The sequence below is a fragment of the Anticarsia gemmatalis genome, chromosome 10, assembly GCF_050436995.1.
Source record: "Anticarsia gemmatalis isolate Benzon Research Colony breed Stoneville strain chromosome 10, ilAntGemm2 primary, whole genome shotgun sequence".
NCBI lineage: Eukaryota > Metazoa > Arthropoda > Insecta > Lepidoptera > Erebidae > Anticarsia > Anticarsia gemmatalis.
Genome location: NC_134754.1, coordinates 924137 through 948483, shown reverse-complemented (window position 1 = coordinate 948483; position 24347 = coordinate 924137). Strand labels below are relative to the sequence as shown.

Genomic DNA, 24347 nt, shown 5'->3' with positions numbered 1-24347 from the left:
AGCTTTTCTAGCGGGACACTCTGCTATTCCTGTTTGGTGTTTATTGGGCTTATTGTAACGTGTGCAAGTAGCGCATTTAGGCTCCATGGTATGCTTCAATATACAAGCGTCTATTTTATGTCCCGTAGCCGCACAGTGTCCACAAATGGTGTGACTTTCACGGCAAGATTTTGCCGCATGCCCGTACTGCTGGCACTTGTAGCATCTAGTTACAAGTGTGAAGTCTCTAACAGGACAAGAGGTCCAGTTTATGAATATACGAGTCTGAGTGATGAGAGCCTTGCGAATATTAGCAGGGACTTCAATTATATAATTACAGTTCGGGGCATCTTTCCTGCCTGATTTGTGGCTTAACTTGCATGTGGTCAAAAAGGTTTCTAGTGTCAAAGATGGAATTTTCTCGGCTATGTTTTGTTCGAATATGCAGGCAAAAACCTCTTTTTCGGGCATTGCGGAGGGAACCCCAACGATCACAATCCGAGGTTTGCGCTTTTGGGGTTCATCGGCTGTGAGTCCAAACGTAGATTGTTGCACGGCTTGTTTCAACTTTTCGGCATCATTTTTTGTCTCCGTGCTAATTATAACGCCTCCGTTTTTCGTTTTCTGCAGTCCGCGCACCTTCAACTTCATTTGTTCCGGACAAATTATTTTTTGTACAAGGTTTTTCGTCTCGTCGCTAGATTTCTGTTTATCCTTCGGGTATACGGCGACAGAGCTGAGGTTAACGGGTCGAACAAAACTATTAGCTCCCTTTTTGACCATATCGGCAAACGAAACATTTCCAACGGTCGATGACTCCTGGACCGTCTGCTTGAGTGCAATAATATGTTCTGTCAGGTCGCACTTTTCTTTCAGAGCTTCATTCTTACTTGATAAGTCCAGGGCTTGCTGCTTCAGCGACTGATACAGAACCGCCATTTCAGACGTTCCTTTCCCAACTTTGCGACATAAGTTTGAGATTTTTAGCTTTTGATCCGAGTTTAGTTTACCCTCGGTGGATATGGAGCACACTTCATTCAAATATGTCTCAATGGTCGTCATCCATCTCTGCAACTCTGCTGTAGACACCACTTCAAGAGACACGGAAGTGGAGTGTTGAGGCGACCTACTCGGGGTGCAGGGGCTGTTCTCCATTTTAGTATTTCTATCTATTATACACGTACCCGTAACTTATAAACTCATTACTAACGATGGAATTTGCAAGCTTGCATTGTCAACGCACTACACGATTAAATTCTAAAGGAGGTCAATATATTATAAACTATATTAAATAATGCATAAGAGCACGTCTATATGCTTCAACGGTCAAATCAAGATAAAATTCTAGACATCTGCTTATCCTTTTAATTTAATATAAGAAATAAGAATTGTACAAACAGTTTTCATTCTATAAGCAGTAATCGTAATTGTGGACATAAAATATTTAATTAAAGTACTTAATATAAAAATGTCGTTGTGAACTTAACGAATATGTTTATTTCGCTCGTTCCATCGGTATTGCAATAAGACCTATACTTAAGGTTAGAGTACACGATATTTTGAGCAATTCAGTTGCGAGTCAACTGCGATTCAGTGTCTGATTGACGGTTAAATTCGTCTCGATTTAATAGTTGTCGTGTTACGTTTATGTGCTGCATACAAAGTGCTATACCTAAATTATGTTACGGCATTCTAATATTGTTGTTTTCTCGCAAAGATTTTAAATGAGATTGGCACTACAGATAAAACGAAATTATTAGAAACTCCAAAGAAATAAGAAGGAATATTTTCATAACAAATAAATATTTTTTTAGAGACTTAAAATAAACGATTTATTTATTTAACTATTAACCATGCACACAGAAATGTTAATTTTAACATATTCACGGACATAATATGAATTTGATCTATGTACTGACTTACTACGATGCATACACAATTGCGTATCTTTCATTTGCCACACTATTGGCAACACAGTAAAATCGTTATGCATTGTCAATCGTGCACACTCACCCTTAAAAGTCATTAACTTTAGTTGCCAGCATTTTATTACTCGTGTTATTAGTCGTACTAATAAGTAATTGAGCTTCAAAAGCTTATGAGCCATAACAAATTTAATATAAAAATATTATGAACGTTTGAAAAACATATAAAAGAGTATTTTAAATTATGTGGCTTTAATTTATAAAGTTATTAGCCATGAAACCTTATAAATATTTATTTGCATTTTAATAAAAAACGTGTTTTATACATGCTAGTTATGCACTAATTATCATGTTGTGTGTTTTTAAGATATTAATTATGTTTCATATACCAGTACTACGCTTGTGCTAATATTTACTCTGTGAGAAATTACTATTTTTTAAACGACAACCATGATAAAGTCCCGATTCAATTTTTATTGTCGTGTTAAAGTTATTGACAATTTCCCATTTCCTTGACCGATCCTCATGTGTGAGTATATTGAATAGGTTTGAGAATCGGCTTACATCTATTTTTCATATAGTATGTAGTACCTTAGTGATAAGGGTTGTCCACCCATTTTTTTTTAAATATTTTCAGTAATTTTTTTACAACGCTTTAAAAAAATACATGCGACCCAAAATTTTTACCCCTATATCACCAACCCTTATTTTTTAATAGCCATTTTAGTTTAATCTATATGGTAAAGCAACGTTTGCTGGGTCAACTAGTATTATTTAAAAATATTGCTATGTTAAAGCCCGTTTTGCTATAGCTACATGAGTATACATTAGTTGCCAAACTCCAGTAGAACGGTCCATCGCTTCACAATATCGCCGAAGCCATTGAGCCATTAGCGTTCAATAATGCTTGCGTTCAACTAATATTGTATGCACAACTAAGCTTCGTGTGCAGTGACTTGATCAGCTTCTCAAATACTCGTTTAATTAGTGTTATTTGTTATTGTGGGTTAATACATTTTTTTAATACGGTTTTATGCTGCTGCCCGCGATATTTCCCGCATCAATATATTTCTCAAGGTAAAAGGATATGAACTATCAGTATAATTAATTTTATCAACATCTTTTTTGTACTTTTTGCGTGTCAAAGTTACAAACATTCATCTTTAACTTTTATAAGAGATTCATTTTTTTTACCCATTACTGTCCCACTACAGGGCAAGGGTCTCCTCCCAAACGAAAATTACATTATATTAAGATAAGTATTCTCTATATATAACTATGTATAATATTTAGGCGAAGCCTTAGCGTTAAGGGTAGATGAATATTGAGTCTACGGTAGAAAACTGTAGCACCTGCGAAGCCTAAAAATCAGAAATCTAAATCTATAATTTGCAAGCTTAGCACGAGTTTTTAATGGCAAGACAAGAAACAACAAGTCATATAATTTCATAAGTCCCTATGAACTGAAAAAAAAGTCGCATATTAACCTTTGAGTCCTCTATACAAGGTTATGAGTTCAAAAAACCAAGACCTGATGTCTCACAGCCAATTGTTCTTTGAAAGAAAGCTTTCGCAAAAAAAAAATCTGTTTCGATGTGAAGGTCTTCTTTCATAAGAAATCAATTATGAAAGTGAAGTTCAAACACCAAAATGGCACTCATGTTTCTAGTCATCCCACAATACTCAATGCCAAGCTCACAGCACGCAAATCAATGTGTATCTAGAAGCATAACGGTTACCTGACTGACCGAGCTGGAGGCACGGCGGGAGCCGGTGTCTGACAGCGCGGCGGTGCCCGTCTGACGACCGGCGAGGGACGCTCTGTAAGGAGACTGGCTTCGACCACGGGTTCCTGGGTAAAGATAGTGAGACTTTAGTGGATGAAACTGTTCTAACTTATCCCATGATAAGTAGAAAAATGACTGAAAAGTCACATGAGGTAGTCCATTTAGAGCTCCCGTTCAAATAACACCTTGATGAAAAGAACCTAGCCTATTCCACGAAGGGCACACATCAATACATGCATTTGGCAGGTGCTATTCGAACAAGTGCTCTAATAGACTACTTCGTCACATAGTATGTCAATTTTTATTCCAATGATATGATAAAATCAGGGTAAAAGGATGTTCCTATGTGAAACGAATGTGTTGCAAAATTATTAGATGTATAAATGAAATTAAAAATATTATTTTAAATGTACTTCTTTTTTTATCAATCTTGAATCACCTAAGAATTTACTTCACCAAAAACCTTTTCATAATAAAAAGTCTAAACGTTCTAATTAATAAAGAAACAAGTGTTAATGAACCCAAACATCTGGGACCCTCATTAGCAGTCTTACATTTAATACCGGGAATTCTCGTCGGTGTCAACAAATCAAATGCTAACGAAATAACCTCGTTAAGGAAGGTAGCATTGCGAGAGACAAATATTATTCAGCAAATTAATTTGCTAAATCTATGATACCTACAGGTAACGTTTAAATAATACTGAATGAAGCTGTAAGGAGCGGAATGGAAACGGTTGCAGAATTGTCGCAGTAAATTGAATTCTGAGAAGTATGTTTCAATAGTTGCTTGAAATAATTTCAGTGAGTATTAATAGATTTTGTGTTCTACTTTATTAATTGGAAATTTACTATGTTTCTTTGTGTCAATCAAATTAAAAGTGGCATGAAAAATCTTTGAAATAAGTGCTATTTTAGGTTTTATGTACTTGGTATACAGCATATTTTCGGTAAGTTTATTTTTTGTTGCTTATTAAGAACTTTTCCCGCAAAATAATTTAGCCATTGGGGGGTTCAATTTACCGATCAATTTTAAATACAAGTGATTATATAATCGAGTAAAAGTTTGTTTACTCACCCGCAGTTTGGCTGTCTTCACTCGGTCGCCTTTCTCTGGACACCAAGGGTTCTTGAAAGGTCAAAGTCAGGCTGCCTCGTGGACTAACTCTGGTGGTCTCTTCAATACCAGCTACTAAACTGCCCCTGGCACTCCTTTCAGAAGGTGCAATACTTCCTCTAGGACTCCGCTGTGAATCAGGAATTAAAGAACCTCTTGGGCTTCTCATATTATCCTGAATATCTTTCTTCAAGGTGTCAGGAGCTATGCTCCCTCGAGGACTGGTCCTTGGACTGGGGCCTAAGTCTTTTTGACTCCTTGCCGGGTCAATTTGAATACTGGCTACGGAATGCCGAGGACTCCTTCCTACATCAGGAACTAGAGAATTCCTTGGCTGGTTCCAAGATGTCCCTTCTGGCACCAAACTCCGTCTAGGACTTCGAGCCGTCGCATCAGGCGCGATACTGTTCCTTGGACTTCTGTTAAAATCTTGAGGGTTTAGACTCAGTCTGGACCCGTATGTCATGTCAACAGCTAAGTTGTTCCTTGAAGGAGCCAAGCTGTTCCTGTGTAACGGTGGAGCTGTGTCTGCTGTGATAGAGTTTCTGGCCGACCTTGGCTCAGGGACTAATGAATGACGAGGGCTTCGGTGATAAGCGTCTAAAGCAGCATCAGGTGCAAGACTGGCCCGTGGGCTTCTTTGTGGTGGAGGAGCAGTCGGCTCCATTTCCTCATCAGTTTCAGTTGCAGCAAGTGACGCTCGTCGAGATGCTTGCGCTGATGCTCTTGGTGAACGTGCTTGAGGCGACGTGGCTGCGCTCCTAGAAGCCCGCCGTCGCCTCGAAGATGATGTCCTGTGCAGCATCTTGGACTACTACCAAACTACAGGTCCATTGAAGACTCCGTCCAACCCGTCATTTTCTGCGAACAAAAAGAAAGAATTTCAAACCATATTTTTTGATTATTCTTCACGCTGTAATGAAATTTATAACTAAACTTCATAATCCGATTGTAAAGCCGCAATTTAAACTTCTTTGTTTACTTCAGGCCGTGAATCTTAACGGTGTTTAAGTAAAATGAGCTCAGCAGTAATCCTCGGTAATTTATCATGTGACTGAAAGTTCGCGTGAAATTTCTCTTGTCATGCAAAGGAAGGTTAATAAATTAACTGATGAACACATTTTGATAATATTTAACGTCATACGTAGCCTAATTAAGCTGTAAGTTAACTTTTAAAATATACATTTCGTGTTAAAAATATCATGTTTGAGATTTTCGTGATTATTTATTACATGTATGAACATGGCAAAAAACCTATCCGAGAGATAAGGTAAAAAGTATCACATCTCCTAATCCAGATTATAAACTATTCGTGTTTTAAATTTCATATTTAATTCAAAATACAATTAGTTGTTTTGGCCTGAAAGAGTAACACACATACATGAAATATTTCATCCTTACATACCTACGTAATATAATACGTATTAGTGGAAATGTTTGCTTCCAAACGAAACAAACGAAAATACTAAGTAAATAAATGGAATATTTAGAGATGTGTTGACAAAAAGTATTTCTATATTTCCTGCTATTCTATTGAGCTTATATTTTGGTAACAAATAAATGGTATTGATTTGGACACACGTGTAAGTGACAATGAAGATGTTTCTGGAAATAAACGATTACGCCCGTATTTTCGGGTATTAGGTTTTATAGTTCATTATTGTTGTTGTTAGTATGAAATGTTTTAATGGAAAATCAGTTTTACTCCACTTTTTGGTCACTCATTACCAACATTGTTTAATTTAAGTTACGCCTTTTATTCTTGAACTTAGGCAGAAATGTATCAAACCATATTTTTTTTGTATATAATGTTGTTGTTTGTTGGTTGTATGAAAAATTGAGTATGCCTATTAGAAAATATACCAACTCGAAACTATCGGGAACATTTCCACTGAACTTAGAAAAATGCTATTGCAGTTCTAACATTGGAATCGTACCCTCGATATCATGATCTGCTATTGTACACACTATGGCTTCGACTTAGAAGTCAGTAAATATAAGGAAAAGACGTCACTTAATATTTAGCAAATAGCTTAAGTAGAGTAATAAAAAACCCACGACAATAAATAAATAAAAATAGAAAATAATTTAAATGTCTTCTGTTCTAACTCTCAATACATTGGGAAAACAAAAATACACCTACGTAACACAGAAGTATTTGCGAATCGTATTTTTCAGCCAATCCGGTAGATTGAAACATGGCCTCTTGAAATATTGACCGTATTCCAACGCTCTTACGTAGATTTATTACACTGTGGGCTTAGAGTAGCGGAGCGGGTAGCGTAGCGTTCGGCGGGGCGATAGAATACTAAGTAGTCAAAACAAATACTGTTATTTTAGGTTACATAACTCATAGACAAATAACTCAACTTAAGAATAATGTAATAAGTTCTTAAACGAAATATAGTCATTTTCTATTAGACCTTAGTCTAGTATTTGTTAGCGACTTTGTTGTTTTATTATGGAGTTTAACTTGATTGAACAACGTCTAAAAATGATAGAGTACTTGTACTTTGAAAAAACGAATATATTTAATATTTCGACACGATCATGGTATCCGTACATAAACATTATTTTGAGATTTCCATGTCACGAAAACGTGTGTTTACAAAACACACAATCCCTTCAACAAATTATCTATTTACATCTCAAACGTAATCCGCTATTCACCGTACTTAAACCACAGACTTAAACAAATTCACCTTTTTTGTCTTCAAAGCTTTATTGTGCCTTAATTTGAAAAATAGCGAGAGTCTAAAACTGTTTTGTTGAGATTACTAAAGTACTTTCCATTGGAGAGGTTTGTAATGGACTTTTGGATAATGTATAGTCGGGATCCGGAGGTCAGACGTTTTGTTGATTGCGTTACAAGTACCTATTACTTATGTAAGTGAAAAAGAATATTGTTTAGTGGAGATGATAATAGCTTTTTTTTACTGTCTACAGAAATGACTTTTGTATTTTTGCTATGTACTATTTATGCGGTTATAGTGAAGGCAGTGAAGGCTGATTTGTATGTAGTTCGCTATTTTATGTGTAAGAGTGAACGGTTTTTGAACTTATTTTCAATATAATTTGGAGTTTAGTTACGTGCCCTAGTTTTGGCTTTAGTATAATTAATTGCGAAAAGTGGATACTTTTATAAATCCGTATCTGACTACAGCTACATGTTTTAAAGACATTAAATTACATAATAATCTTACTTAAAATTGTAATTAAACGCACATGTACTCAAAAATGGCGAAACTACCGAATGAATTTTGATGAAATTTGGTACTCGATAGGGACGAACTATTCATAAATTACAATAAACTATGATTATTATCGTGCATCTAAATCTCTGTTATATATTACTTGATTTCCACAGTCTATAATACAATTTTACATACTGATATTATACCCCAGATCCGTTCGCTCGTCTCCTTCGTATATTATATTATCAAATAAACTCGTCTTGCGGTGAACCCTTAATCTTACTCCACCCTCGTCGTCTGAGGACCTGCATCTGTCATGTGCCCTACACGACTAAATTAAACCAAACCACGGGATCAATCAGGGGTTTTATATGGCTACCTGAATTAAAGTTTGGGACTTTTAAAAGCTTATATTATTTTTATAATGTTGACTTGGTGCTCTAAATAATTATTTGGGAAGAGTTATTAAGGATTAAATCCCAAATATTTTATTGCATTTGCTATCAGAGATTTGTGAGTGAGGTGAAATTTGTTAAAAAATACTTTGTGTAAAAAAAATAAAATCAGCATTAAATCTTTCGTTATAGAATCTTAGCAAGAATTTATAGCTTCAGATTCATTTCTTCAAGTTTTGATTATGAACTATGTTTTATAAAGTATGACAGTTTATCAAATGAAAGAAATTAGACATTATTCAAACTAGAACTACTTAGCTTGATTCTCTATTACCGACAACCTATCTATCGAAAAAAATATGCTCGAAAATCCGATCAGCGCCTATAGCATCCTCCGTAGGAACTATTTTGGCCGTACATTTTCAATGTACAACTCTCGATACTTGACAGTACCGACTGTAGGGAATTGGGATACGAGATAAACTTTTTACCTTCTAATTTAACTCAAAATCAATTAATTAATTCATAGAATTTTTTTTAAGAGCTGAGTTTATCAGTTTAGGGTTTCAAACTAGACCTCGGTTTTAGACTAATCCTCAATATTCTAAATAAAATGTTAAACAAATGGCGAGGCTAGTTCAGACGATCACATCCGGAGCGTCGCGGAACTGCTCCGAGCTTTGCGGAAATTACGCGACCACGTCACTTTGTTGACACTCTGTATTGTTATCAACTAGTTCGGGTCATGGGTTTACTTGATTTCAGTTGGTAAAGGAGTAAAGGTAAAGTTTATTTGATATATATTTTATTACGTATAGCATAAATACATATTCAATAGCAATATTTTTCATGATATTACTTAACAAATTATTTTACGTAATCCTTTCTGTGAAAAAGCAATAGAAATAATTAAGTTTGGTTTGGCTAAGGGCATTGACAAAAAAAATATTTAAAGAAACATAATTATAATGGTGGTCTAATCGGTCATACTGTCGATCGCTATGTAAGCATGAGAGACAGAGGTATTTTCACAATTGCGTATGCAAATACTTAGATTCGTCTGAGGAAAAAAAATCCGAAGTAATAGTAGCCTATAAACTTCCTTGGGGTGCATTTTTGCGTCAAGCATTAGAAATGTAAATTAATTTAATTCAACACATTCAATAATATTGGTTAAGCCATTTTTATCAAAAATAAGGACAAACAAACAAACTATCACATATGTATCATCAGTAAACATTTTCTTACTACAGTCATTTATCGCCTGAAAACACACGTAAGCTTCCTCTAATGAAAACACACGGCACAACAATCCTCTACTCATCATTATTATGTTCTCATACACAAATCTTTATTCTACCGAGCGCAAAACAGCCTCTTACATCTTAAGTACCCATTAAAAGGATTTTCGGGACCTCAGAAACCATTACGAGATGAAATGGAGCAAAATAAGTTTTCTCGATAGATGACCGACTTGAAATGCGAAAATGCTTTAAGCATTTACAGTAATGTATTACTTTATATTTTATTTTTTGGAGTGCAGAGATAGATTGATGTTTCCAATGACATCCAATATCGGGGACTCGTTTTCAAATTTATTTTTTCTGTGAAAGAAACTACACCTCACGTAATGTTATTTACATCTCGTGTAAATAAGGCAAGCCCAATTATTTTTTAATAAAAAATCTTGTGTAGTTCTGCCTGGATAAACTACTGTATTACTTATACTTTATGTAGTTGTCCACGTACTAGTTACAGTGGTAGTACGTGGACAACTACATACAGTTATTGTTCATGGGATGAACAGGCTGTAAAATAGATTTTCTGATAGCTTAGATATGTTTAGATGCATGAAATAAATTCGAGTTTTTAGCCAACAGAGCAGTTACCCAATACAGGCGTGAAAGCCGTTCTGTACAAATAGCAGTCCATCGTTCTGCACAAATTCCAGCCACTAGGCTCCAAAAAATAAACAAATCCTTCAGAGGTCAATGTGTGCGATTCTACAATAAAATCCCTAGTGAAATCAAAAATTTAAGCTTCAATAAATTTAAATTAGTTATTAAACGCAACTTATGTTTAAAAGGCTATTATACTGTTAAAGATTATTTGGACGATAATAAAGCTTGGGACTGTGCTGCTTCTACCAAGTCTGTTTCAAATAATGTACTAATGTTTTAATGTACAATGTTTTACTGTGTCCTACCAATAAGTTTCCTTTTGAAGATTATTACTATTTTAATTAGCTTAAATTTTAAATTAGATTTATTCAGCTTTTTTTTTGAGTGTACACAGTAAATTATCAAATCATCTTGTATCAAGCAAATTGACATTTTAAAAGAGCAAGCCGTGAGTTTCTTGCCGTTTCTTCTCACGAGCAACCAGCTTTTCCGAAACGGACAAAAGAAATATAAATACGTGACTATTTCAAATACTTTGTAAAAAGTTTACGAAATAAAGGATATTTTGAATTTGAATTTGAATTTGAAAATGTTTACTCAAAAAATGTCTTTTGTGTAAAATCAAGCACCTTTTTTAATCTAATTCACTCTCATACAAAACTTCAAGACCTAACAAAAACACACTCACATTTGTCTCTCTCAAGAACCGAACCTACAACCCTTCGCCTCTTGACCTTAACAAAGCTCGCACTTACCCGTCAAATAAATAATTTCTGCCAAGCCTTCATCTTTTGACAAATGAGTTTTATTCCAACCGTTTTACTTCTGGATTAAATGTCTTATATTTCGAAAATTCCTTTTATTTATTTATTACCTTTACTTAGCTAACGTCCGTTATATTACGCCTTATTCCCACGGGGGTAGGTAGAGTAATGATCACTAGCTACGACCCTTACAAACTTTTTTGCCTAATTCACCTTCATACATCTTTTAATACATGATCACCGGTTACAAGTTACGGTTTACGAAAAACATCACTGATAATATCTGTGTATGCCTTACTAAAACGTATTTTCCTTAAAAACATGCGTCCTTGGTCTGGGTGGTAGCGTATACGATTGGTGATTACTAGATCTCTGGTTCCATTCCCGAATCAGGCCCTTTTTTTTTCTTCGTGTATTTCCTCTGAAACCACTTTGGTGTTTAACAAGCGCGATGTTATAAATTCAGAAAGTATTTAAGAAGAATTTTCTCCTTAGTAACATTGTAATAAAAATAGAAGGGACTAACAAAATTTATTGTATAAATTCCTGTGGTTACAAAATTAGATTCCTTATTCATTCCAGATGGCAGAATTACGTCATATTTTAATGTGAAAAATTAATGTCCGTCTACCGCAATTACATAATTTATATCTTTTATTATAATCTCGTACAATTCAAATCACTGGGGACTTAATTCAATTAATTTCTAGAGTACAACTTGCCCAAATTTATTCCTTCACAAATGGTATAATCACAATATAAACTGTTTATCATTCGATTATGAACCCTATTTTGTAAGGTGTAGAATTGAAATTTAAATATGTTTTGTATAAAAGGGATTATTGTCTTTTTATAAGTAGGTAAAATTTTGACGTAATTTGTGTTTTGTAAAATTAATGCTTTGTTTGAGAGCTTGTTGAAACTTGTCCCGTTTTTGTTTTAATTGGTTCAGATATTTATGTTTTTATGAATTAAAATATGGCGTTTTGTTTAACTGCTCCTTCTTAAAAATATTTTTGATAGCCCTTGCCTACTTATTTTATTTTATAACGTTTCTTTATCACAATGGAACCTAAAATACATAAAAAGGCATATAACTTTAACTACGAATAACTAGTACATCCATGATTCATTAATATCCGTATTCTAATTACTATAATACAGTAATATTATAACGTAAGTCTAATTCTATTTTAATTACATTACAATATTTCTTCACCTTGACATACAATCAATCCAAATTCCTGTTTTAGAATGAGATAGTGCTTTACAATTCTTATAGTCCAACAACTTAATATAGTGTCTTGGCTTTACTCTCGCGTTTAATACATACATAAATAATATCACGCCTTTTACCCTTAGGGGTAGGCAGAGGCCAAAGCCACATGGTACGATCCTTACAAACTTCTCTTTCCTCTTTCACATCCACACATCTTGTCATACAGGACTGCCGGTTACAAATACTACGCACCTGAACTTTTTGCAAGACATCTCTAACATGATCTATGTATAAATTTAAATAAATCGTGTGAAAGAGGACGCTCCCCTTTCTCGCAATTTATTTAGATTATAATTTCGATTTTAAACTTTTCCAAAATAAAGTAGTTCTATCAAACAGACCACTGGTAGCAGCATGAGACTGTGAGTCACTGATATTTGAATTTCAGAATTTTGTTTCTATATTATGTCCGGTAGTGAACCTTGCACAGAAGACTCTCTACTAAGTCGTTGATCTATAATAGCGTTATCTCTTTCTCTCAATAGAACTTAAATCGCTTTTACTATTTGAAAATCCATCCATTAATTATTACTGTAACAATTAAATTTAATTGGATATCAGATTATGAAGCGTCTTGATGGTATTAAAGTCTACAAATTATAAGATACTGATTCCGAGTTCTATTTGTAATAAAATAAAATGTTATTGGTGTAAATTTGACCTGAATTTTGCTATTCAACGAAGACCTTGAGTTAAATCCTACTTCTTGTCGTTTCGAATATTCGAAATTGTATAAATATTTTCATACACAATAGGTTTATACGCTAAATATAATTATAATTTTTAAATACCAATAATATATAATTATAATTTTTTTCACGAAGTTAGTATTTTATCTTCGACCAAAATTGTTCAAACTATCCAAAACATTTGACATAAGCATACTTGTATCTTATTTAAAACTAGCCTGACAACTGGGCCTTCTATATAGACAATTAAACATCACATACCCAGAACAAAAAGACGGCCAGCTGAAATATAATTACTAGCCCACCCATCTACTAAATATCGGCATCAACAATTCCTTCACCCACAGATCGATTGTTGCTATGCGGTTAGTATAATAAGGGCGTATGAACCGTGAAAACAAATCATCTATCACATGAATAATTAACAATCTTGTTATGTCCTTGTGATATTGGACGTGACACTCGTGGTTATGTAAACAGCTCATGTGTCAATGTCTGATTTGATGTTGGTTTATGTATGTATGTTTGTTATAATAATATGTTATGCTTGTATACTTGAAAGTAGGAAAGCTGTGTACGAAGAAATATTTAAATACATGGAACGACTATGTTTATAAAATAATATGTCATTATCATAATTATTATTTGTCACAGCTATTCTTTGCCCACTTGAAGGTCTAAGATTCCTTGCGATTATGTCAGTTATTCTTATCCCTATCTGGGATTCTTTAATAAAGAAATCTATACAATGATTGCTTCCACCACGGCTTTAGCTGTGAAAAAAGATTATGTGCTTTCTTGACATTTAATCTATCACTGCGCTATATGTAATTTAACATGATTCAACCATATTTTCACGAACAAATACAAAACTCTACAGACGTTTACATGACTTAGCAATCCCTAAGAAATACTATCGCTAATTTCAATCGACAGCAGAAAAAGAAGAATCGAAGAGGTCACCGACCTCACCACAAAACGAATGCCTACAAATAAATTAAAAGTTTCCCAGAAATTTTAATATAAGAGTACCTCAAACCGAACATTCTATAAGTAATTCTAAGAATCCTCAATCCTTCTACGTCTGGCGAAGACTCCAACTCAATACGAAAACTGGCAACGCATTAATTTTCCGATTTTAATTTACAAAATTAATTATTTCCTTCAGTGAAATTCTGATCAAACGAGGCCGAAGTTTGCCGAAGCGTGCCGGACTTTGCCGAAGCGGGCCGAAGTTGGACGAAGCGTCGCTCGCCGAAGATTCATGATTACACTTTGATTGTTACTAGAAATGTCTGAGACGTTTTGTGGTGATAGGATAATTAATTATTAGGAAGGTGATTTGAATTTGACGGCCTGTCGGGGAATGGCTTTTCGTTTTGAATTACACGAATAATATAGCTAATTCCGGTTTGGTTAATTGCGTGCTAGGAATTGTTCTTCAAGTCAATATTATTATTTTCATTAATTAGGCAAATTTGTTATAGAACTCATAATTCGCCATAGATAATACGTATGTGATATCTATGACAATACATTTAAAAATTAAACATTTATTCTCGGTGAGATTTATAAATTATAAAAATGGGTAATAACTTCTCATTAACGTGTTAATTCGCTTGCGTCTGGATTTCCTGTGAAATAGGCAAACACAAATTTGCCGAGCCTCGGTATCGAACCTGGCATAATTATAAATAGCAGGTTCATGTAGCTTTTTTCAAAATAAAATCTTATTAAAATGATCATAAATTGTAAAACGTACACTTTACACGGTTATTGGACATTTTTGAAAAAATAGTTTATTTTTACCTCAAAAACGAAGAAATTCTGCTAATATCACCAGAAAACTAATTACTTCTAATACATCATAACAAAAAGGACCTCGTGAATCTGAGCACAAAGTAATTATCATTAATGTTATCAATTAACGCTAGATGGCGTTAGATGTGTGACAATGTAATGACTCTGGTACTAATGTCTTAGCTCTAATTACTGTTAGGCCTGAATCTTCAAGCTTTTGTTTAATGGATAGATGCTCTATAAAATTATTAATTACCTTGATTATTTCAGTAATGTTGTTTCAGTTACGTAAAGCAGTAGTAGGTGAGCAATGTTCGTGATTTTCATCGACAATTATTGAAATTTTAGGCACTAAATAACTAGCATATGGGTAAAAAAAATGAGAAATGGGCTTACCTCTGTGGCAATAAGGGAATCAAAATGCCAATAATGATATCTTGGGTTTGATTCCCGAACGTGGCAAAGTGGTAAAGTTTAAAAAAAAGCAATCTCACTAACATATAGCAGCCAAATAATAAATATTCAAAAAGTGAGTATTACTCAAAATTGCTTTTACCATTCCATTGGGTACAAGGCGTAATTAGAAAATATCATCGATTAGGCTTTGAAACACTATCGTATTACAATATACTAAATAAACTCCTCATTTAGCAAAGATTCAACGATAACATTCAAAATAATAAACATAACAGAATGAATAATTTAGCTAATTATACACAGTATTATCATGAATGAGGTCGCTACGTTTGAATTAATTCATGTAAACATAAACATTTGCGCTGCGTAAACAGTTGTTTTGTGAGAATAACAGCTGTTTCTTTGAAGAGGGAGGTAGTAATTTTTCATACATATTATAATTTAGCATATAGTTTTTTTTTTTCCATAAAACTTTTGATAGTTGTTGAACGGTTCATCCGTTAAACAACTATCAAATAACCCTACCTAAATCAGTCTAACTTAAAAACGTTAGTGATGTATCTACATAAATATATACTTCGATTACATATTTATTAAAAAAACTAGGTTTGATAAAGTGATAACTGAAAAACGCTGTAGGGTCTGTGCAGAATTCAAAGTTAACCAGACATTTTATACTTTCACATTTTTATCTACAATTATGGTAAAAAGTTCAAATGGATACAAAAGTGTTATATGGTTAAATCCAGAATATTAAACTGCATAGCTTTAATTCGATAGTTATAGGCAAAATACCTAAGAATATAAACGTGCTCACTAAAAGTCTACGGATTTCAACCTCTCTCAAATGGTAGCAAGCCCTCAATGAGAGATATGATAGCGCTAATGAATTCGAAAATAAACAGTTTACATAAACAAAGTGGGTGGTTTTGATGAACTCACAAATAATAGTATTCATTAAGACTTGTTTTTGAATCAACCCACTCACTCGTTTTGTTAATAATAGCACCAACTTGAATAGCGAAGAGAGAATAAAAGAATATGAACTAATTAGCTTACTACTGACTGTTTTTGATAGAATACATTATAGTTTTGAGGCGCCCATAGCCAGTTGCGCTCACCGGTCGGTAAACGATCTGTGGGTGAAGCAACCGTTGGCGCGGTCATTCCATAGATGGGTGACCGCATAGTGGTATTTGAACTGGGCGTCTCCGTGCTTCGGAGGGCACGTAAAAAGTCGGTCCCGGTTGTTGTCGATTAAGATAACAGTCGTTAAGCCACGTCAAAGGCCTTCGGGCGGCTTGAACAACTTTGACACTAGGTTGACCACTAACCATACGATAAGAAGAAGAAGAAGTTTTGGTTAGACTGCCTTTGTCGCGGTCGGTAGTATATGCGACTGTCGCAAGAGTGGGTTTGAATCCTGGGTCGCAAAAAAGTCTTTTATGAGATTTTCTCTCCTCTTTTTCTTTTTCCCACTATGTTGAAGATGGCTTTTAGTCTCACTGGATGCAGCTGGATACCAGTATTTAACATGGAGTGACTGTCTATCTGACCTCCACAACCCAGTTACTTGGGTTATAACACGAGACGCCTCGGTAAGACTGGTTGTCAGCCTTTCGAGCTTCTGATTACTGTTAACAATAGTCAAAGAGCTTTGAAAATGACAACTACCAGGACTTATAATTTAAAGTGCCTGCCGAAACACGGAGGATATGTATAAAAAGGTGACCCACCCTCAGAAGAACTTCGGGAAGCGTAGCTTAACTTCAGAGATCGATTCGCGCGGCTGTTGCTAACTAAGTCACGAGCTCCTCAGCAGCTCAGAGCAGAAAAAGTGTTAAACAAACAATACAGAGTCAGATTCCATGACTTTGCTAAATCTGTTCAGACATTTTATGGTAATCGTAACGTACAATAGACGCTAAATTACTTGAGATCCATAGATCACCTATATTATTGGTAGTCACGTTCACTATCACTGCGTCATCTAGTGTAGTCTTAATTCGAACTAGGTAGAAAAAGTTTAATTCATGAACTATTCATTTATTCGCGGAACACAGTAATGCTTTCGGCGACCGAACAAAAAGTTTGCCAGCCGCGGACGAGGTTTTTGTCCGGAAGATAAGGAAAGCCTTGTTTAGAGAGAAATGGTTTTGTGTATTGTATTGTTTTATAAAATACAGGGTTATTGGGTAACAACCATTGGATTAATAATATATGTCAATAAATTTTCATGCCCATTTACTACGGTTATAACGTTATAACGATAATAACGCCATTCCCGTAGGTTGTAGCGTATTAGATAATCTGTCTTTCTCATAAAATATGGTAATAATCCACAAAAAAATCGAATTCACTTTTTACAGATATTAAAGCAAAAGTAACCTTTGGCTGGGCATTCCAAAAATAGTTCAGTTAAATATTATTCTAAGTGAGTAGTTAAGTACTTCACAGGCATAGTAAAATGTTAACTATTTATTGAGATAATAGCTATACTAACGGTCTTTAAAAGCTTGAATAAATTTAAAACTGCATAAATCATTAAATTTTGCCAAATATAAATCTGGAAACACCACTCAATATAATTTTCCTGTAAAGCCTAAAAAAATCGCAAACAACGATACCAACAAAAAAGTACAATAAAAAATACACACGCCATTCAGAAGGCAATCAAATTCGACCATTTGCGTATAATTTTAAAACGCGTTTTAATTTTTACGACGCCGTTCTGCACGGTCGAGAGGATATTTCATTTTGTTCGCATTACTTATGTAATAAAGGATGTATTGCTCGTGAGTGACTTTATGTCGGTTCCATGGGTTTATTATGGGTTTTTTGCCGTGAAATATGTTATAAGTATCGGTAAAGATTGTGCTAATAGTAAGCTATATATAGTTAAATACGTTTATGTAGTCAGTTCCGATTAAGGTCTGTACTAATGTCAAAAAGGCGAAATCATCAATCTCATCTGCAACGTTTTCATGGCTAATTTGCTTAACGAAATAAGATGAGATCAGTGCTTTTGTTTTTATCAAGAGAAAATGTTTTTTTTGTCACAACAGTGGCAGGCTAGGGAGTTTTTAAATTTTAATAGAAAAGAAGATGGAAAAAAACATGTATAATATCTATAACTTTAATAAAAATATAGTTATGAACCAACTTAACTGTTATAAGATAAAAATATTCACAACATAATCGTAAAAGTGATAGCCAGACCCTACAAAATTAAAAATATAACTACATACTTTCATACATACAATCACGCCTTCTTCCATAAGGGTATGCAGAAACCAGAGAATAAAATATGATCATTATAAAAATAAAATAATAATATGTTCGTAGTCGGTAAAATGAAGACAAATTATCAGACAGAAACTTCGCGAGTTCTCGAGTTGATTCTAACAGAATGAAATTAGACGAGTATCGAGTTACACTCCATTTAAAAGCAGTCTAGTCTTTATATAGAAATTAAATTGCTGCTACATTTTGCTAACAATAATATTGTATTATAATAGGGAAGAGTTTTTGCTTCATATTATACTATTTAATTGATATTATAATTATCAGAGATGTAGTTGTAGTGATTATTTTACTACTGGCTTGTGCCCATGACTTCGCCTGCGTAAAAATATTTACCACTACCTTACCTTCTCGGACTTTTTAATCTTAATCAAAATAATATGATCAGTAATATTGGCGTGCTTTAGTAAAAAAACATAGATACAAATGTTCAAATACGTAAAATCATGTTCATAACATTTTATACTATGTTTTTAACATACTTACGTCAAATCCATTTACTGATTTTCAGAATTATTATCTGTAGCTTGTAAAAATATCTTCGAATAAAAAACATAACAAATAAACACGAATTTCTCTTCTACTAAAACAGAGAAAAAACACATGTAGTGGTTTATCGTATTATCCACAATAGTTAACACATGTTTTAAATAAAAATATCACTAACGCAAACAAGAACATTATCCGCGGATTAAAATACCAACCTCATGTGAAGCAATCTATACATTTACATGCACAGCAAAATCACCTTTAGTAACCTAGCAATAAAATATAAACTCGCTTAAAATAAAAGTGCGTAGGTGCTGTTATAACCCTAGTAAATAAGAGACAAGTGACTAAGTCAATTTGTATAGGGACAGAGTTGTCTTTATTTGGTCGGGTTATAACATGGGACGCTTTGTGTACAATACAATAGTACCCACAGGTATTCGAGACAATAGGCGTTTGGGTAGCAATGCCTGATAAAATGTAACTGCTTTGAAATAATGTTGTATTTTAGATAGGTCGTGTAAAAGGTGAGTTTCAGTGCTAAATCAATATTGAAACTGTATATATATTTTGTAGATTTGTAAATATGTTGTTTTCATTTTAATGATATACTATTTTCAAGAACTTATTTTCTGTAGAACACTGTTATTTGGTAAACTTCTTATTACCTTATTGATGGTTAAGTTAAGATATACTCAATTATAAAAGCCTTTTAATATAATTGAATATCTTTTCAATTATTACATTGGAAGCTTTGAATAAATAACTCATTCATAACACATGCGCACATCACAGAAAAATATATTTGTAATTCAAAACCAAATTGTCCTTTTTTCTCCCTAAATCGTAAATAAAATATCAAAATTCAATAACACACAATAAAACGGTTATTGTATCGCGAAATTGCGTAGCCGCAGGTGTCCAAAAGCATTCAAACCTCACATTACATGCAAATATAATAAAATGATTTGAATCAAACTCTACGAGCTACGGCGTAGCTGCTACGAGTACTACGACGTAGAAAGAATCTACGATTTTTTATCCAAATTTCATTTATTTATAAAAGGTCAAAGGCTAATAAGGACACTTGTAGATTGCTACTAACAAATGCAAATATAAAAATGTTTTCAAAAAACATCAAAAGTGACACAAATGGGTGATATCGGATTTTCACTGAAAATTTTAGTTTTATTTCAAGCTAACTGGATTATGGCTGAATTTTTTGATGGAGGCAAAAGATTAATGGCATTAAATTTAAATAAAATAAAAGCTGACGAATTTATCGAAAAGGTTTTTATACAAGTTTTATGAATTTCAAATAGTGTTTGGAGGATTTCGGTGTAAATATTTTTTCAGAGGGGTTGTTGGTGTAATGAAATATTTAACGATGTATGTGGTTATTTGTATCGGTTTTTTTTACTTTATTACATTGGTTTAGTTAGTATTGAATTTAACCTCATATAAGAATGGAATATTTAAATCTATTTTAGGTCTATAACAACTTTATTAAAGTAGTTTTTTGATAAAAAAAATTATCTATCTATTATATTTTGAACAAAAAGATCTTACTTATCTTAACAAATTTTAACCTATTCATTCTGCCTAATTGTCAACAAATGTAATGCGATTAAAAAAAAAATTGATTTTCGTTACCACGCCATAACTGTCGAATGAACTTTAAGATGAACTTTGAAAATATTGGGCAGAAATTAGTGAAAAGTACTTTTTATAACGTCAATTCTTTGAATTCTAATATTAACAGATACAAAACCTGTTTAAACTCAAAACCACACTACCACATTCATTACCACCGCTTTCATTTCAAATAAATAATTCATTACGTTTTCAAGAAAAAACGTTAAAAAGGAAATATAAATAGAGCCTCTCAGCTCTGTTAAAATACTACACGCGAAAGGAAACCACTCGGTAAATACGTAAACTCGTAAATAAATAAAAACAAAATCGCGCCTGGTAAAGGTAAGAATACATTTGATTTTAAGTATTAATTTTGTTAGCGTTCTTTTAAAGCAAATCAAATGATGTTAGAGAATAATATTTCATTAATACAACTGTTAAGTAACATTCTCCCTATGAGAAGGTCCAGTAACAGCACATTTTTATTTTTTAATAGACATCGCCTTAGTTACTTATTTTAATGATCACATTGATCACCATTGTAGATAATATTTAAAAAAATTTAATACATAATATAATTAAAACCGAAATCTGGTTGCATTTATTTTCATAGAAATAGTTCAGCCAATTTTCTATTTTACTCAAGTAATTTTGCATTAAATCCAAAACTATTTCTGTTTTACCTACAGAATGAATTATTTGCTTTAAATACTGTCGCTCTCATATGTCTGTACCTCACAAGCCTTGTGAATAAATCAATTGAAGATTCTCCATTGAAAACGGTTCCTGTATTTAATGCGAGTACATTTCCTTTTCAATTGACATTGACTGAATTGGAAAATACAAACATTCATACATACATAATATAAGTATATTACATGTATGTAAAATATGGGAACGTCTTTATTGAAACCATTCATTGATACTGTTGAATGAAATGTTGAATAATTCAGCATCTCTATTTTTGTTGAATGTCTAAAAGACTCATATAATTTTGAAATCTATTTTATAACCACGACGAGTAATTTTGGATCTTTAATTTTTGCTTAATTTACAAAAAATAATCTCGTATTTCGTTCAAAATGGGGCGCAAAAAAAGAGTTATGGCCAGCAGTGAAATGTAGAAAATATAAATATAGGCTTAAAAGTTGCCTCAATAAATATTTTCAAAAATTAATTATACCTGTTTGTGGCTACGAATATTTTATTTCTATAAGTATATAAGATTCTAATTCATAATGTCACTATATTTTAAACTAACGTACTTAACAGTAGTAAAATAAGTACTTACTTCACAATTCACTATTTCATAAACCCATCTAACAATCTTACAAAACTGTGTAAAGCTATAAAACCAAGAAACTGCCTTAATGACTACCAGTTAACGTAATAATGTCGTTTGTAACCCCTAAGACCTTTAGTCCTGTTACAACACTAGACTGTTTGAACATTCGAGAACTAATTTACCTGATGTTTGTGAACTGACTTCACGACAAAATCCAGACTTCGTTAATGACCTATTTCACTAAGAGTATGTAGTATTTCCGCTTACAGTTAAATCTACTGTTAGAAATTGCTGTTGTGTTGCATTTTACAAACATACAAACAACAGATGCAAGCCATAACTAGACACAAAACCAAAATTAAATAAATTAATATTTGTTCTGTGTTTTATAACAATTAATAATTGAATTTTATATTGAATCTAAACCACTACTTCCCGACGCAACGAAAGTATCGTGACAAATACTTCAACTCTCACTTCACAGAAAATATCTGACGAGATTTCAGTATAAGGATCGCTTAGTATAAGACTTTTACACCAATGCAATCTAAGATAAAAGATTCCGTTTTCTAACTGGCCCCTAGACACGCAAAGGGCTCCTGAAACTTACGGAACGTTACTTAAAGTTACTTGCGTTAGTTGGATTAAACTTAGGCCTATACCTATGTATGTTTGACCCAGTAAACTGCTATTACTTATTTATCAGTCTGAAAAGTAGTTTACGGTTGCTACGGCGTAGCATCTACGATTGCTACGTCGTAGACGCTACGAAACTTTATGTCTGTTTTGTTCATGTACGAAAACATTGGTCTAGTGGGAATAGTTTTAAAGTACTGCTTTAGAGGTCATGATTTCAAATTCATAGCAAGCAAAATATAGCAAAATCTACACTGGATATCAGACATACCATTAATATAAAAATAAATAATTTGGCCGTCTTTCTAGTTTATACTATTTTAAGATTAAACAGCAATCCGAATTAATCTTACTCAATAACACCGGGAATATCCCGTCAGACTGATTTTTATTAAAATATCTTAACACTATAAGTACTTAAACAATACAAATCTATACTAATATTATAAAGCTGAAGAGTTTGTTTGTTTGTTTGAACGCGCTAATCTCAGTAACTACTGGTCCCATTTGAAAAATTATTTCTGTGTTAGATAGTCCATTTATCGAGGAAGGTTATAGGCTATATATCATCACGCTACTACCAATAGGAGCAGAGTACCAGTAAAAATGTTACAAAAACGGGGAAAATGATGACGCATTCTCTCTTATGTGACGCAAGCGAAGTTGCGCGGGTCAGCTAGTTTAATTTATAGAAGACTTGGTACACAAGAGAAGTGACCATGTCGTCCTCGTAATGCTAGAATAAAGTAGGTACTTATAAATAAAAACAAATTTTGAACTAAAACTAAATGAACCTAAATCTAAATTATATAAAACTAGCTAACCCGCGCAACTTCGCTTGAGTCACCTAAGAGAATGGGTCAAAATTTTCCCCGTTTTTGTAACATTTTTCGTTGCTACTCCGCTCCTAATGACCGTAGCGTGATGTTATATAGCCTATAGCCTTCCTCGATAAATGGGCTATCTAACACTGAAAGAACTTTTCAAATCGCACCAGTAGTTCCTGAGATTAGCGCGTTCAAACAAACAAACAATCAAACAAACAAACAAACTCTTCAGCTTTATAATATTATATAAGTATAGATAAGTATATAAGTATATAAGTATATAAGTATAGATTAGTATAGATTGAACTTAAACATTAAAACCTAGAACTAATTCCTAATTTAACTAATTTGTACAATGTTTTCGCATGGAAGTTTATGATCCGCGATTTTACCAACGCAGTTTTAACTTACTTGACTTACTTCTTTTAAAGAATCACTGTTATTTTAAAAAATTACAGTCAATCTTATTTGGGAATTGGGAATTTGGAAAACGTTTGTATCAATAGACACTTTTAATAGAAAATTCTGAGTTTTGTTTGTATCTTTTAAACTTTAGTTAGTAGGTTTAAGAAATTGTGTTTGAAAGTGAAAATCTAGAATGATTGGAGTAACAATCTATATCTATCAGTAGTACTAGTATTCGTTAAAAACAGTTATTACATTCAATCATAATCATAATAAAGTACTCACATTTTATAAAAAATACACAACATTTATCTTCAAAAACAATTTCACCAACCGAAATTGTGTTCGGAACATTCCAATAAGTTCATACGTTAAATCAATCATATTCGGCAACAGAGGCATATTTCAATTAAAAAGGCCCACAGCGCCCTCTGTATGATAAAACTCATTACTAAAAGCACGGCTAAATGGAAACATACCAAAGTCAATTACTCGTTCGTTCATTCTCCTATCGTGATTGG

General features: G+C 33.2%; 1 protein-coding gene across 2 annotated transcripts in view; it reads right to left on the bottom strand.

The window, feature by feature from the left end:
- LOC142976025 (uncharacterized) overlaps positions 1–24347 on the bottom strand; it is a 118477-nt gene that overhangs the window by 19710 nt on the left and 74420 nt on the right. For both annotated transcript variants that reach the window (XM_076119220.1, XM_076119219.1), the window contains exons 3-4: positions 4769–5668; positions 3644–3756 (exon numbers count right to left, since the gene is read on the bottom strand). In XM_076119220.1, coding sequence (XP_075975335.1) covers positions 3644–3756; positions 4769–5612 — 957 coding nt within the window. In that variant the 5' untranslated portion in view covers positions 5613–5668. The remainder of the gene's footprint in view (positions 1–3643; positions 3757–4768; positions 5669–24347) is intronic.